A 17,831-nucleotide genomic window follows, 5' to 3' on the forward strand; every position below is an offset into this window, starting at 1 on the left:
TGGGTCATCGTTGTTTGACAGCATTTGTGAGGACGATGTGGTGCTGAGCTCAGGGTAGCTTGGGATATAATGGAAGGTGGGTGAGTTACCTGTGCTAAGCCTCGGGCAACTTGGGATATCATAGGAAATTGGTGTGTCACCGGGGTGTGATGATGCAGTCGTGGCTGGATGAAGAGCGTTTTGAAGGGGCAGTTCCTAGTATGGTAGTGGTGTGTGAGGTGCAGCTCAGCGGGTGCGGCTGGAGAGAATGTCTGTTGGCAGAGTTCTTGATGGTGAGGAGGGTGACTGTGTAGTCTGTAGTTGAGCTCCATTTTACAGGAAGCGCCTTGTGAAAGTGCATCACATTATGCATGCATGATCCTAGTTGTGTGTTATGGCAGGGTAATGTTACAGGAGTATTTAAGGACGTTTTGTGGTGTACAGTGCGTGCGGAGAAGCAGTGATATCTGTATGCTCCTAGGCAGGGATGCAAAGGCGCATTGCTTGTTGATGGGGAGGCAGTAGGGGCGAGTCAGCAGCAGAGAGGAAGGTAGAAGGGGGGACAGCGTTGTGTTGCAGCAGGTTGACAGGGGCATATAGTCTGATGACATTCTTGAGGATATTAGCATTTAATGGACTATACCGTGCAATCGAGAGAGTTGAACTGTGACCTTCTATGGCCTGAGAAAATGGCCTTAGCAGTTGGGTTTTGCCGGGGGCCACCATCGCCATCCGGCTCCCTGGGGGCTTGGTTATAACAACAGGAACTGCACAATCGTCATAACAAGATTTTTGAATTATTTCGTGGGTATTGCAAGCCGTAAGCAGAGGAATAATGCTTTCTCAAGATACACGTCTGCGGCTTCCTCACATTTCCATCAAAAGGCTTTATGATTTCAAAGAAACAGTTCTCTAAAGAGTCTAGGCCTTGTAATACTCCTGGAGGGATATTAAATGATGTCTTTGTACTACACAGATTCACAACTGCCTTAAACTGTGTAATAGAAGCAGCTGTAACAAGACCAGTATTTTTTTTTTTAAAATAACAAGTCTGCAAGCCTTCATTGAGGTCACACTGATTTGTGTTCAGATATTTAGTGCAAGAATGTGCACCGGTGACCCAAAAGAACCTCTTATCAGTCGATGCTTTAACGTCACAAACCTGTGCACTCCGGTTCCATTATTGTGTAAAGTGATATTTGATTGATCGGGGATTAAGTGTTTAGGGAACATTTGGCCAGAAAGTGCGTTTGCAGAGGGCAACCTGCAAGTTCCTTGGAGATGGGGATAAACGTCAGGGCGGTGGTAGGCGGGTCAGCTTTCTGCACGGGCCTGCTCCCGGCCACTTCTCAGAAAGATATCTAAATGATGGTGGAGATAGGAATGTACTCTGACAAGAGTTAAAGCACAACCTCTAATTATGCAGTGTGGCTGCCTTGCCAACACGCCCGGTCACATGGGCTTCCAATTTCCCAACTCAGCCAGAGCAACACCTAGGAAGCCTGGGAACATGGCGCACTCAGTGTCCCAAGGTAGCTTACTTTAAGAACAAGCAATATTAATCTCTGAATAATTATATCACCACTGTTCACTGTTTAAAGACTCGTATTATATGCCTGATGAACCGATGCTGCTAAACCTTCTCATGGGATGTACTGTGCACAGGATTCCACTATACCAGTGCTGGTTAGCATAGGTTTCAAAAAGGTGCACACTTTCTACAATGAAATGTAATGACTTTTAATTCACATTGAATTATAGTTCCTAGACGATTTAAAAATAGAACATGTGAATGCAATGGAAGAGTGGTATGAATGGTTATTATTTTTTCATAAAAGATTGCATTAAAATAAATCTGCTTTCGAAGTCGGACTGGACCACCTTGAACTCAAAATTACTTCATTTTGAAAGCTCTCACTCATATTGGGAGATATCCAGCGCTATTTGGTTTCCCCTACAAAAATGCGCTGTGCAGGATCGCTTTGCGTGATACAAAGCGTGGGAAGGGCCAGCCCAAAGAAAAGAATAGGTGGGCGGAACATCACATGAGGAAAATGAGGAGGAACATGATGGTGGTGGGGGGCACTGAACAAACAACCAATATGACCCCATCAAGTGCTAAGTAAACCCTACTCACAGAATGTATTGTGCAATCTGTCCAACTTCAAAGGAAAACTATATTACCACTACACTTAACCCGTCACAAAGCATAAAGCGAAATGAAAGGCCACAAATAAAAAGCACTATTCAACCCCAAAGATCTTAGGTTTGCCACAATGCCCGGATCCTGCATTGTTAGCTCTGATCCTACTAGATGGAAGGACAAGGAAGAGGAGAAGGAGGAAGAGGGCCACAATGTTACTATCAAAAACCATACTATTTGGGATGCCAGATAAGGAGGTGGATGTAAGATACCACTTCTCTCCCCTTGTCATCCTAGACCTAGTTATGGAGTGGGAGAATGACTTGACATCACCCATCATGTGCTCCCTGGCTGTGCCACCTCTTGCCAAGGTGCTAGCAGCCTCAAACTTGCTGACCACTGGATCATTCCAGCACACCACAGCCATATTTGGGGGCATATTATAGCCCACACAGTCACGGTACTTTCACCAGGTCTTGTGCTGCATCCTGGCACGTGTGCACATTGATATACCATGCACGCTGCAGGCAAGGCAGATAGTCTGTCGGCAATTCCATGCTGTTGTGCAATTTCCCAAGGTCCTGGGAGCCATCAACTGCATCCATGTAGATTTGCAACTGCCCCACGCCACGAGACACCGAGTACATAAAGCGCGACCGGAAACATTGCATTCCATCAATGTGTAGGTGATTTGCAAAGCGCGGGACACATTATGCATGTCAATGTCAATTACCCAGTATGTATGCTTGATTGCTACTTCTTCTGGAATTCCCCTATACTTATTTATTTGTTTACAGTATTTTATAGTTAACAAATGTCAACGTATAATACACTCCATTCAATCATCTAGCCACATTCATAATAAAAATATAATAAAAACATCACATTCCATTTACACATTCCAAATTACAATGTTATTTCAAGTTGTCAGTGTTACCAAGATATGTGCAATCTTCTTCCATACGATAGTAACATAAATTATGCAGGCTTCATAACACCCAAACATGAAGAGTGACCAAAGCTCATTTCCAGGTGAGGTTGGTGCTGAGGAGGCAAATCATTGCAGGCATTGCATGCAGGAGGAGGCACGGGGCGCAGGCATGGTGCAAGTGAGGCAGGAGGCACATCGGCACATACAGGCACTGGTGTCTTCGGGGGTGAGCTTTGTGAGGCAGCAGGAGGAGGAGAGGCAGCAGGCACATGATGCAGGGATAGCCAGGGCCGAGCTTGAGGAGAGGGTGGTGAAGGCATGGGTTGCCATCCCAGAGGATTCTTGCAGGGCAGCGGAGGAGATTGAGTGTCGGATGAGGGAGGCCCTGCATGCCCTCCAGGAAAAAACAGAGGCCTGCCTTCAGTAGGTGGATGTTGAAGGGGAGTGCTCCTTGGCACAAGTATTGTCAGACATTTCCATGGACAAGCCTGCTGCCTGATGAATATAGTTCTGTATTTGTAGTTTTCTATTTGTTTTATTATTATTTTTTCATGCATATTCTTTTTTGATTCTTTTTGTAAATAGTTGTTTATGAATACATTTATATTTTAACATTCAATTCCACCGTTTGCCGCCAGGCTCAGGCTGGCCTATTGGGCCATAGGGCAATGCCCTAAGCAAAAATACAAAATGGTAGTGTGCAGCAGTTTTTTCTGGTGAAAGTGGACCACTTTTTTGGCCCATATGTGCCAGTTTGAAAAGTACCTTCACCATGCGGCTAGTAGTTTTGTCCAGTGTTACTGAATAAATATTCCTTAAAATACACAATTTGCATCACATTTTATCAAAACCCTCCCCATTGGGTACTACTCAAACAGTCTGTCACAAAAGCAATGGATTGCCATTTGCAGCTTTGGGCCACTTTTTCATTGGTGTCCGAGCCAATTTTATGCCCCAGTCCAACCCTGTTTGTCGCCTATTTGTGCTTGTGTGCTTCTTTCTCCATGTGCACCTTTTGTTTGAACATGGTCTCCAGCTACGTATGTCCTATGGCTGTTATGTGGGTTTGAGGCACACTCTGTGTGTCATATTGGTACTGGCCTATTTGCTGTGGATCATGTGTGCATGCTTCAGGTGAGTGGGATGTTTAGTATGATGCCTTCATAGTCAATGTATACACGTGGACAATGGTAGATGTGGGGAAATTACCTGTTTTGAGTTGCACATGTTTGGCATCTTTGTCATGCACATCTGTTGCTTAACTACTTCCATTCTTTGCAGTACAGGAATGTTGGTCATTTCTGTACATGGTGTGTGTTGGTGTGCCACATATGTATGGTGTGGTTGGCATGGCACTTCCTTTGTAAATATTTTCATGGGTATTGATTCATGGTGGGGGTTATTTGAGGTAGGCATGGTGGCATTACTGTGACTGACTTGCCCACATGGGAATGTGGACACGTGCTTCGCTAGTAGGGAAGGGAGCATCACACGAGTTTGGGTAGCAAAGTATGATTGACTGATGCCATTTATGTGCAGGGCCATTGCATGTTTGCATTCATGCGTATCAGTGGTGGTGGTGCATAATTTGAATTGTGTGTCTAGTGATGGCAATTTGGGTATACATTTTGTGATGGGAGGTATTATTCAGAAGATGTTTTGGGTCTCTTATTGTGTATGAGTACACATTTGTTTAGGTATCTGACCAGATGCTCTCCAGTGCAGGGATATTTGAGGAATCTGGAGACAGCTCATTCACTCCTGCCTATTCACTTCTACAGATTGCCAATTCATCTATGTAGTGTTCCTTTCTGCTAGCACAGCAGTTTAGGTGGGCCTTTCACCTTTGCTTGTCCATGTGGATGTGGTCACACGTCCACAGCTGGTAGGGTTTATTGGCATTGGGGATGATGAGGAGGGGTGTGGTCTCACTCTGGTTCACTGAGCTAGACACCTCACATGTGGGCTATGCCACCTGTGCATCAAAGGAGCACAATGTAGCAGCAGCAACTATATGGTTGGCTAATGTTGTGAAGCTGAGTGTGATCCAAGGGGACAACGTGAAAGAGGTTCCTGTCCTGGGTACAACAGCACTGCTTCCAAGTGATCATGTTGGAGGAGGATGTCTGCCAGGTATGGTTCATGGGAGACACAGGCCAGAGGAGTTGAGGAAGGTAAGTGCTCCACATTGAGATGGGCCATGGGTGCTGATGTGTATATTAGTTGGGGAACTGGGACAAGGATGGACTTGTGGTTTCAGTCTTTATATAGGGGGCTGATGTGCAGATTAGTTGGGGTACTGGGTCAAGGGTGGCCTTGTGGGTTCAGACTTAATGCAGAGGGCCTCGTGTATAGATTAGTCAGGTTACTCGGACGAGGACAGACTTGTGGGTTCAGCCTTAATGTAGGGGCCAGACATGCAAATTAGTCAAAGTACTGGGACAAGGGAAGACTTGTGGGTTCAGCCTTAATGTAGGGGCCAGACATGCAGATTAGTCACAGTACTGGGACAAGGGATGACTTGTGGGTTCAGCCTTAATGTGGGGGCCTGACGTGCAGATTAGTCATAGTACTGGGACAAGGGATGACTTGTGGGTTCAGCCTTAATGTAGGGGCTGACCCGCAGACTATTCGGGGTACTGGAACCAGGGACAACTTTGGGTTCAGCCTTAATGTAGGGGGCTGACCCACAGACTAGTCGGGGAACATTATGGTGATTACTAGTAAGTAATCCTTTATTCCTTTTTTCCACAGGCTTTGCTTCATCAGCGCTATGCTCTGTTAGCCATTGTGGCATGTTGTGGGCGTGCCGAATGCTACACATTTTTCTTTGTGCTGCACATTTCTCAGCTCTTGTGATTCCATGAATCGGCTCACAGCGCAGAATATGTGTTCCGTGCAATGTGCTTACTCCTGCTAACTACTTAGCGGGGGCATTTGCACTATGTGTGTAAATCAGGCCCAGAGTATACTGACTTGAATAATGCCTGACATGTAAAAGGAGACATACAAAACAACACTCGTTGACCACTTTGCATGTTATTATATTTGTGGGATTGTCTATAAACATAAGAGGCGTCCTAAAGCACTGAATAGCCAGAGGAAGCTTATACACAAGCACAGAACGTACGTGAGAAAACAGGCATGGAAACATGTATGTTTTTAAATGTAACAGGCTGAAGGTGCCGCGCAGATAATCAGGCGGCTCGGCATGTGGTCAGTATCTGCCAACGGTGCACTCACATTCAAGCCACCTGCTGTTTGCCAGGCCTCCAGCTGCCATTACCCCCCTAACCTTGGGCCCTGCCCACTCCTCCTTCATGCACCTCCATCTTTACATCTTTGCTACCTTGCCTCCTCATCGTGCATTCTCTGGGCATTGTTTGCCAGCTCTGCCACGGCCACTTCTTGGTCAGTGTTTATTCACCCCCATCCATTACTGCGGCTGCGCATTGCGGACATCCCATATTGTACACGCCTGTCCAATCAAAGGCACCCCCTCTTTCAGTCTGTATCCTGCATCACTCTCCTTTATCGGGTGCTAAGCACAATAATGCACCTGTCAGCAGGGGGCACCATCTGGGTAATGGCCCGCCTCCCCCACTAATGCCTTTGTCACACTTAACCATTACCATGGCACTGTGGACCATTACCAGATGGTACCGCATGCCTCCAATGGCATTATTGACATGTCTCTGACCCAAAGTTGAGGTAATTTCATAAAATAGGCCCGAACCAACAACATATTGGTGACGGCCAGAGACAGTGGTATAATAGTGAATGTTGTGGTGAGAGAAACTGTTTCCCATGCTGCCTGGGCTTATGGATGCTCCACTGACGATGGGAGGAGGCTCATCAATTAACGGACTGTGGGGAAACAGCACAACAAACGATTGGTATCACATGTGTATAGGGTGACCAGACGTCCCGGTTTTTGCAGGACTGTCCCGGTTTTTGGTGCTCTGTCCCCCTTTCTCAAGATTATGTTTCCATTGGAAACTGCAGTGATCCCGGTTTTTGGTAGTCGTCTTTAGAGATGACAGGCATTAATGCACAACCTGACACTGAATAAATGCTGCATTTTTCAACTTAAGATAGTGTTAGTTTGTGATAAATGTATAATATGCGCTTATTTGAACAGTAACACTAAAACCCCCTTCTCCTCCAACATCTACTGAAGTGTAGTGCCTTGACAGCCACTTTCAAGTGTTAGCCCTACTTTTATGTTAGCTGCCCTGTCCCGGTTTTTTACTTTTAAAATCTGGTCACCCTACATGTGTAGCAGATATGGCAATGGATACTGCTCTGGCATTTTTGAATATGCCAATATGTAGGTCTGCAGGCTCTACGATCTATTATTATCATTGTAGTCATCGGTGTATACTTTGATAAATTGTAAGGCTAAAAATGAAGCTGAATTGTTTCATTATTGGTTTGTTTCGTTTATACACTGTATATAGTTAATACGGTGTCTTTATCCAAAGTACCACACGTGCATGAAGCCCCATTAGCAATGGCGCAAATCCAGCAGAAAGACAAAGTTTGCCTATGGCATTATGCATTTCAAGAGCAGAAACCACACAAAACCAGAACAATCAACAGGGAAGAGCTAGTCCTCTTTTGAGCACTGTAACGGTGGAAGGCAAATGGCAGAACAAAAGATCTTCCAAAATGTCAGGGTGTGTGTGTGTGTGTGTTTGTGTGTGTGTGAAACAATGCATAGTGGTAGTGCACAGAGAGCCCAAAGTATGGCTCAGAATTCATGATGGAATGCCTAAAGGTTAATCGTGGGTCGATGCGGATGTAGCCGCCTCTAAAATGCATAGAGGAAATAATGCAGGCCAGTTTCAGGAGTCTAAGTAGGCGAGGGCTGTTGGGAGCGGCGCTCTGCTATTTTTTTAAATTAAGTTTGTTTGTTCCTATACTTTTATTTGAAAAAGAACACGTTCTGGAATGGTTTCGTTTTAAAATAAAAGTGTAGGAAGAAGCTGAAACTTGGACTTCAGAGCGCAGCACTGAACATTCCCTTAAACAGCAGGTCAATTTGTTTAGGGTTTTGTACTGCGCGTGGGAGGGGCTGCGGTGATGGGATTTGTGGGGAGCGGGTGACAGGCTAGCAGGGAACACAGTTCCACTACGTCTATTCAACCAAAGGCAAGTTCACAGATGCATGAAATTAATGTTAATATGTAAATACAGTGAACAAAGCATTAACTTGGAAGAGAAATCAGGGAGTGCATGTAGAATCACTAAGCACAAACTACGTACAAACATCTGAATGAAGAGTGGACTGCAATGAAAGCACAACACAATTAGTGATGCAGAGAAACTGATACAAGTATGGATCTTCTTAACATTATATAGTCAGAGGAGACACAGAGTCATTGTGATACAATGACTATTGCTCTCTAGCAGTACAACAATGAGTAGAGGCAGGACTGCCAGCTCGTTCCCACACTAATGCTAAACCAGCAGTGATGCTAGTCATAAAAGAGAAACAGCACACCATGATAGGTATTCCGGCTTCACCTACAGCGGCAGTGCAGGCCAAAGACAAACTACATCTGCAGGAGGGGTTGAAGGTGCTAACAGTAGCAACCACAAAACAGCAGTAGTACAACGAGGCACAGATAAAAGAATGTTCAATCAAGGATCTATAACAATGGCATTTCGATTAAACAATAAAAAGACAAATAACTCATTAAGACACACCCTTGTTAAGAAATACAGAAAATGGAAGCTATTGTACAATAGCACTCTGTGTAGATGAGATGGGATGTTCAGGCAATCAACTGGTGCAACGACAATGTTCAAGAAGGTGTCTTGTAAGAATAAGGCAGTGAATCAGGGCTTAAAAATCACTATGGTCCCAAAAGTGGACCAGGGGTAGAGGACAACTTCAGAGTGCCTAATTTCATTGCCTTTGGGGCTCAACAATGCTAATCCATGCTGTTTGATGTTGAACCAGGAGTCTGGGTTCTGTCATCGCTGGGCCACAGGTGAGCCAGTGAGTTTCGTCTACCTGTCCCAATGATGTGTTGCTATTCAGCAGCTGTGTTAGCTTTTGGGTTGAAGCAACTGGGAATGGCCACTGGTGCTAGATCTGCAGCTCTAAAAGAGTCAGTGGCCTCAGGGATTGTGAAATGGAGACTTGCCTTTGGTGGCAAGTGGGCTTACGTGGCTCGACATGGTCTTGGGGTACTGCAGTGACAGATGAAAGAAGCTGGTAATCAGTTGGCTGTGAGAAGGTGGGGTTTTGAGAAGACTCAGTGGGTCTCAGAATGAAACACTGGTGAGCTTTGGCATCTGCATCGAACAGCTTTGGGCATGCAAAGGCAGTTGAATGTCATGGTCAAGGATGAATACAGCAGTTCCTGTGCAGTAAGCTAGACAGTGTCTACTGCACCTAAACCAGAGTTCAGTCAGTCCAGAGATGCAGGGTGAACCAGGGACACTGCCTTGGTTCAACTTTTGCTGGAAATGTCAATCCAGGGGATCCACGACAAGGCAAATCCTTTTGTTGTGCTCCCACTCAAGAGAGCTTGGCTGGCACCTACAAGGGTAGATTCACCTACATTGACAAGGTTCTTGTTCCAGTACAGCTACAGTGACCGTGAGGGCTTAGTCTAATAACAGTCAGCCCCATTGGTCCGTGGCATTGATGCCTTCTCTCTACACCTCCCTAACAGAGGACTTCAGACTGTATCCCCAATAGAAATCCAGAGATGAATTAAAGAATGAGGGGTTGCCCCTCTTCTTTTAAACACAAAATGCCTCAGGGGATTGGTCTAAAGCAAGCCTGCTGTAAGGGATCCAACCCATTTTACTGTTAAAAGTGTCCTTTGCCTTATGACATCACACACATAGTACCTTGCTTGCAGGAAATTAAGGGGACAGAGGGCCTCATAACGACCCAGGCGGTAAGTTACCGCCTGGGTCGTACCTTTACCACCATGGCGTAAACTATGTTTACGCCATGGTGGTTGGCTGGCTTACCGCCCCATTCCAAGGTCGGCGGGGCAGTAAGTCCCCAATCCCCATTTACCCTTCCCCATTCCCATTTTTGTCCCATAGGGCACAATGGGAGTGGGGAAGGCGTTAATTACGCCACCGTAAATTACGGTGGCGTAATTAACAACATGGTCCCTTAGCGCCATGGATTTTAACACCTGCTAAAAGCAGGTGTTAAATCCGCCATGGCGCTAAGGGACCTCGGAATCAGGCGGTAAGGGTCGGCGCTGTTTACGCTGCCGTAAACTCCTTACCGCCTGGGTCGTAATGAGGCCCAGAAAAAGTAAGAGAGTACTAACAGAAAGAAAGATGGTGGAACATCTCTCCAGGCCTACCTTCCCTCTCTGGGTACTCTATGTCCAACCCATTCCAATGCTTGCTGGCTTCAAAGGCATTCTGGAAATCAACACCCTTGTGTGAGGCTGATTTTGTTATATCAGTGCTGCTTCTGAAGCACAGTCCCCTAGAACCTTCCTGAGGGAAGAGGGGGGGGGGTATCTAAGCCATGCAGGAAGCAGGTATACTTCCTACTGAATAATCAAACGAGGCAGTATTCTAGTTATTGTTCTAGCAGCTGTCAGGGATACACTGGTGACCTTTGTACCAGCTCTGTGCCACTACAGATATGAGAATGTATATGTCATAGGACTTGCTAAAACAATGCACTTGTGGGCACTCTATTTTTTGCATGGAGTATTTTGAAAGGGGGGCGTCAGATTAACATAAAACACTTGCAGAATCCTGCAATACTTTTTAATGATAATCAAAAACCAAAGGCTTTCGTAAACAATTGCAGATGGCAATCTATCACAGTAAGTTTTAGAATTTGTTTAAGAAACCTCCAAGACAAATTCAAGGATTCAACTTAAAGCACAGAGAGCATGAAAATAGCGAACTGTAACAAAAGTTGGGTAGGACAAAACGAAGCACAGCTTGGTAGGTGAAGAGGAAGAATGGAAGTAGCTTATTATTTCAGTTTGCAGGAATGTATGTGAATTCAGCATTGATCCTACCATGACTCAATTGCTGAAAGATGCTTGATAGACCACTAATGAGCATGCATCAGTATGCGGGTGGAGTGCATGTGAATATCGAGGTAGCCATATCTAATATCTTCGGATAGCATAGATGAGGAGAAGAAGTTGATGTAGCAGAAACATTGCTGGATATCACAAGTTCAGATTAATTTAATTTGAGAGAAAATGACCATTTGAAGACATGAATGACATCAAGTTAAAAAAGTCTTCGAAAAAGCCAAGCATGACAATGAACAAAGGAGTTTAAGATGATAAACATTGTCAAAGGTGGCAGACAGATCTGCAAGTACAAAGATAGAAAATGGCATGGCTAGTGAATGAAGCCCAATAGCACAAAAGGAGCAATAGAATCAACATGCACCGCTCAATGTTAGTAATGCAGACGGATGAACAACTGTGGGAGAGGAGAAAGGGACATGTATGTACAATTAGCCATCTTAGCTTTTACAAAAATATGGCAGAAGAGATATCAAACCACAATCACATATGAGAGGAGACACACGCTGCATTTTCTTTTAATATGACACTGTATGCCAATAATGACTTTGAAAGAGGAAGACAAGGCGACATAGAGATAAAAAACGAGAGGTGGTGTGAGAGAGAGAGAGAGAGAGAGAGAGAGAGAGAGAGAGAGAGAGAGAGAGAAAGAGAGAGAGAGATGGAGAGAAAGAAAGATATCCAGCGATTACGGAAACAGCAGCAGCTATTGATGAAAAGTGAAGATCCAGACAACAGGGAAGTCTGAGATGATTTAACAGCAAACCAGAGAGGTGTGGGTTGGGAAAACAACATCTCTACAAAATAATGGTCTGGTTTTTGGAACACATGTTCTTTAAAATGAAGCTGCTATCAATATTTTTAGGAACACAAAATAAACTCCAAAATGGCACACACGATTATGTTGATTGATAGGTCTGTAGTTATAAACCATAGCAGGCACTGCAAGGGAAGTGTTAAGAAATCGAACTTTATGAGGATGAAAATGTACAATAATGTCTGCCAAGATTATCAAATCCTCTAAAACCGTAAAAATTAATGTGAGAAGCATAAAGAGGTGGCTCAGGTCCTTACTATCACACATAAGTAAAATGTGGATCAAGTAGTTGTTCCAGCCTTAATTGGGCATAACAAGTAAGGAACAAAACACACTGATGTGTACAGCCTGGAAAAAAAGGAATCACCAACATCTGTTGACACTATTCCTTGGCGTTCTAAAGGCACAATGTTAGTGGATATCCATGTTAATACATTGTTGTATGTTCATGATTGGTTTGTGGTCTATATTTCTGCACCAGTAACTTCATCATTCAGCATAGATAGCATTAGGCTCCTTCGTCCTGCCATGCTACCTGGAAACATTGCCTTGTGCCAATTTGTCAGCATAAGCCACATGACATAGGGCACCCTTGTTTTTTAAAGATGTTGTACAAGTTGATGTTAGGCACCACAAAGCAGATCAATCACCAATGTCAAACTGTGAGTTGAAAAAAGTGCAACCTTATGTGAAATAATGTAACGGGTTCATCATTGCTTGATGGTTCACCAAGAATATGGATTTAGTGGAACAAACGGTGGCAATACAAAAATGAATGGTATTATATGTAATGCAAACATCCCTAAAAATAAGGGGTTCACTGAGTGCACACCAATCCTGTTGCATCTGACGCAAGCTCCTAAATAATTCCTGAAATAAGACCTCCATTGTTTGGCTGCACTCCAGCGATCAAAATGTATCTAAAGGATCCCTGATGTAAAGTGATATTAAATCATTGCTATATTGTTAGGTGAACTACTGGCTGGGACCACTAATGATATATACCTTAAATTGCCATGCCGATTTGGGGTATTTTTAATGTGTATATAACTGAAAGGTTATATGGATGATAAACTCATTTCTGATTCGTATTCTGAATGGACACCAATTCTCAATGGTTTGGTATGAGCTGGCACAATCCGACAATACTAATCTGACTTATATTTGTAGAGAGGAATGGACCAGTCCATTTGACCAAAGTGCAACAGTGATCACATGAGTCAAAAGCCGTATTGAAAAACAAAGAAATGTGCTTTACCTGAGGTCCCTGATTTACTCCAGGAGTCACAGGGTCTCCTAGGACCCTTGCCTTCGCTTTCACAATGCTCCGACGAACAAACTCTTCATAGATTGGCTCCTCCACAAATATCCGGGAGCAGGCAATGCAGCATTGGCCCTGGTGGTAGAACAGACCATTGTGAGCATGCTCGACTGCATTGTCCACTGAAAGAGAAAGGAAATGTTGTTTTTTGGATGAAGGTGAAATTGAAACTTGCAAACCACACCTACCATTAGTGCTGTACATAACACGTATTTTCTCTTCATTTATGTGATGGACACCATCCTTTTCCTTTGAAAAAATTGATCAAACTCACATTGCCCATATGATCATGTATACGTTGTGTGTCCCACTTAGCAATCCTGTTAGCCTTTTCAGCTTCTGCGCTTACCCAAAATTGGACAGCCTAGTACCATATTTTTGTCACCTATTTTGAAGGAGTGGTTGGATCTTCTGGCATCTTTCAAAATGTCCTAGCCCTCCAGCGCAGCAGTAAAAATGCACAAGTTAATATTATAAGATGGACATTTGTGAAGATGTCCAGTGTTTATCAGGCACAGGCAGATTGAGGTATGATTTTGTGTATGTTCTAGCAGTTTGCAGTATGTAGCTTATTTTACATCAAATCTACTCACATGTTGAGCAGTAGGAATAGTATAGCTGATCACTAATTCATTGTTTCATTATAGGTTTGCAACAGAGGGCCGCTCGCCCTGTTTTATCTCAACATTTTTAAGATCCAGTTAATACAATTGAAAATAAACATATTCAATGACTTCAAGCTATGCCCTTTTTATTCTAATGTCTGAATAATCTTAATTTGTTCTGTAATTCCAGCTAACATTGTAATCAATGTTTTCAGAAGGAGTGATGTCTTATAATGCAGACACAATTCCATTCCTAGTTACTCATTCATTATGGGATAATTACTCATTAATTCTTCATCTTTCCATTGCAAACAGGGAAATACTGGGTATTAAAATGCATACGGAGCATCCACTACAGTGGACCTGATTTGCAAAAGTCTTTTTTAATGCGAAAGCCCTGTTGAACAACTCTATAAATCAGGCCTAATGTCTATTGCAGAAATACATTTACTTTCACCCTGGTGCCATCTGGTGCCATGTTCATACTTAACAAGACCAAGCTAGCTTTTGCAATGTGTAATATATAAGGCTAAGCTAATAAATTAGAGCACCCTCTTTTGAGGAGAAAGCTGAATGTGTGTCTACTATTTTTATATTCACCATAAACATTGGTTATTAACGCATATTATCAAAATATTCTTTAAAGATTTTTGAAAAACAATCAATCTTTATATTGTCAGCTGTGTGCCCTGTATGTTATAAATGTGTTGCAAAGGCTATAGTTAGAATCCTGTTTCTGATACAACTATGATGTTCCGTTAATTATATTTGTACGTTTTAATAACTAATGTCTAAAGTTGTATGAAGAACATTTGAAACCATAATCATTCAACACTGCAATTCAGTCAAAACATGTATTCTATCTGCCCTTGTAGTAACATATTTCCCAAATGCAGTACGAAAGACCTAAAACATAAAAAAGGCAAAGCTACAGAATTAAAACATGGCATGGATGACCAGGTCATAGGTGAGACACTCAGAACGAAAATACAAGCCATGAAGGAGGTGTGGTTGAAGGGGCCAATAGGCACAACTTCCTGGAGAATGAGTAACCATCTTTCAAACAGAAAAGTGTTCTGCATGACCCCAGGCATCACAAATATACACCATTTTGTACAGTGGAATGCTGGCACCATAAACCACCTTCTGAGTAGGTCAGGGTGAACAATTCAGCAGAAACCTGCATCACCTGAATGTTCACTGTATTCGGGTGATTCTGAGTCAGATGAACATTTCAGAGTTTCAGGTGACAGATTCGGGTTAAGCACATAACAATACATGTTGTTGAAATGTTGACGTAAAAAGTCATACTTTGTCCTGCCAGCACATGTTCAAAGCAGAGCCCTGTTCACAAAATGTAATGCAAATAGAAAATGCCCAGACAATGCATTTTTCATATACATTACTTAAAGAAATGCACAGTTCACCTTATTCACATATGGCCTGCTCATTTCCAACATGCTGTACTACAATGCAAATGATGGGCTTGCCAGTCCCCTTGCATACAATTGTGTCAGGGGCATGTATGGCGCTCCTTGCATCACATATGGATTCTAGGAGACCATTTCCTAAGGGTGCTATCATTGAGAAATGTAAACAAATAAAACACATTTATATCCGTGTATGGGGAATAATAATACGAATGGGACAGCTATGGTTCATGCCACTACTGGTCCAAATGCATGAACGGGATAGAAATGACCCTGTCAAGGAATGCACCTCCCCTGAATTTATTCCATAGAGGTACACGAGATTGTGTTTTTCTCTGCGCATTTCATTGGGCCTCATTACGAGTCCGGCGGTAGCCGTGCCGGAAAAGCCGGCAGGCTGTTGCCGGACCCGTAATACCATTCTGCCTCCATGATTTCTGGAATCACTGGGGCATTACAACCCTGGTGACCCGGTAATTCGGGAGGTGGAATTCTGTAAATCCCCATTCCCATGGAGTCCCATAGGACTCCATGGGGATGGGGAACATGGAAACACCGGTTCCGTCTATGACAGAGCCGGTGTTACCATCTCCGCCTGCAGGCAGGTGGTGTTAATCCCGCCAGGTCAGACCTGGCGGAAGTGACACCTTCCGCCTGCAGGACTCGGATTTACCACCACCGTTGTTTCTGGACCGGCTGACTCATAATGTGGCCCATTGCTTACCCCACTTCTGAATTCGAGATGCAAATTAAAATATGCAGAAAAGTGCCATTAGTTGTGCAAATGTCCAACGGGGTGGGAAAGGAAATCTGAGTGTACACCTCGATGATTGACAGATTCTTAGGAACCTTGTGAATTGGACACATATTTTATTGAGTGTAATTGATTAAATGCACTAGCTCAACACATCACTTAAGCAAATACACCTTTTGAGAATATTCTTTTTACTGTAGATATGCTATGTGTTTTTTCCCAGGTACAAACCTCATAACATTGCAATCCAACCTGACTATATGGTATTTCTTTAAGGACTGTGAGGGTCTACATAATTAATGATTGACTTGTGACTGACTAAGGCCCAGTCCTATTACCCTTGTTGATGTCATTGACCTACAGTTACGGACACTCTTTAAATAAATAATTAATCTCGGTAATCCTCATGTAAGCAAACTCATCAGGCTAAAATGTCATGCACACCCAATGCATGACTGACTCTTCTCCAGCACTATAGTTTTTGTAAAGGTTCTATTACAAACGTGGCCGAACGTCTGCTGAACTCTCTTGTGCAATTGGGTTCTTAAATGAGATTTGGGCAGATTCATGCTAGAAGAAAAGTCTTTGAGAGCTTACAAACCTACCAGACTCTCACTAGGAGATCTGCACGAGTCTGCACATCACTTTTGAGAAGCTTTACCCACCTTTACTTCTGAGTAATCTGCAAACATAAGGAAAGTATGCGATGCTGTGAGAGATGTCCACACTGCCTTGTGTCAGTTTAAGGACAATTCCAATTGCGGACTAGCAGAGCCCCAGAACAACTGCTGGACATCCATTTACTGTTACCTGCCCCCTACATATTTATTTCGTATTGTTTGCATTAAAAATGCATCTCAGATAATCACCATCTATTTCCTGCGTTCATAGAGGTAAATATTTGCATCACTGACCATCTGCAATTGTAGGTGAAAAAGTGAGAATCTGCTCTGGATCTAATGTGTTATGCGTGATGATGTATTTCCACCTAAAGTAATGTTTACTATTCAAGTGTATTACTGTTGAACACAGTCAAGCCATACCATTCTCTTTCATGGGAAAACATTAATTCCACAGGGCAAAATGAATCCCCAGACAAAAGGTTAAAAGATTCTACAAACATAACATGGAAAATGTACTTAGCATGGACCTTACGTAATTCAGTAAAGATCAACACAACTTACTTTGCCTGTTCTTTCCAGCAAGACTCCACCACTTTTTTCAGCACAAGCATATACAGCCAGCAAATAGTGGATTGTGTACAGGCTACAGATTTGTACTTGTTCTTTTGAGTATGTAATGTAAAGAGTTTTGTATAGTGTAGCTCTGCCATTTTGGTGGCCTAAATGCACATGGTTTAGCAAGAAAAGTGCATGAGTGAATCCGTTAGTGTTGATGTGTGCTGGCCGGAGGTTCCTGAACACTGAATGTCAGTTTGATTAGCCATGAGCAGTTTGATTCATCCAAAAGGTATAGCCCAAAATTATTTACTTGATCAGCGTGATGTGGGCTTGGTTGATCATTGGTGTAGGGAGGTGTGATAGGACCAGATTTGAGTGGTGGCCTAGCTGGCGATTGTGGAGATTGATTGTGTGACTAGTGTATTGTAGAGAGTTTAGAATGGAAGTAGGTTATAATGGGAGGGGTTGGTTTGGTGAAAGTGAACAAATGGGTACTGGATGGTTTATTTAGTGTTTGAGTATTTGGCTGTGGCCTCTTATTGAAATGCTTTTGCCTGTCCATGTTTTGAGTAGAAAGGGCGCGTGGAGAAAGTAGTAGGAGTAGTGGTCAGATTCAGTTTGAAAT

General features: G+C 43.3%; 1 protein-coding gene across 1 annotated transcript in view; it reads right to left on the bottom strand.

Annotated features, from left to right (window-relative positions):
* Nucleotides 1–17,831, bottom strand: part of ALDH1A1 (aldehyde dehydrogenase 1 family member A1) — a 653,703-nt gene that overhangs the window by 67,728 nt on the left and 568,144 nt on the right. Inside the window, exon 10 of the mRNA XM_069625815.1 lies at nt 13,174–13,358. Coding sequence (XP_069481916.1) covers nt 13,174–13,358 — 185 coding nt within the window. The remainder of the gene's footprint in view (nt 1–13,173; nt 13,359–17,831) is intronic.

Source organism: Ambystoma mexicanum, chromosome 6p (assembly GCF_040938575.1).
Source record: "Ambystoma mexicanum isolate Mex_15411 chromosome 6p, UKY_AmexF1_1, whole genome shotgun sequence".
NCBI lineage: Eukaryota > Metazoa > Chordata > Amphibia > Caudata > Ambystomatidae > Ambystoma > Ambystoma mexicanum.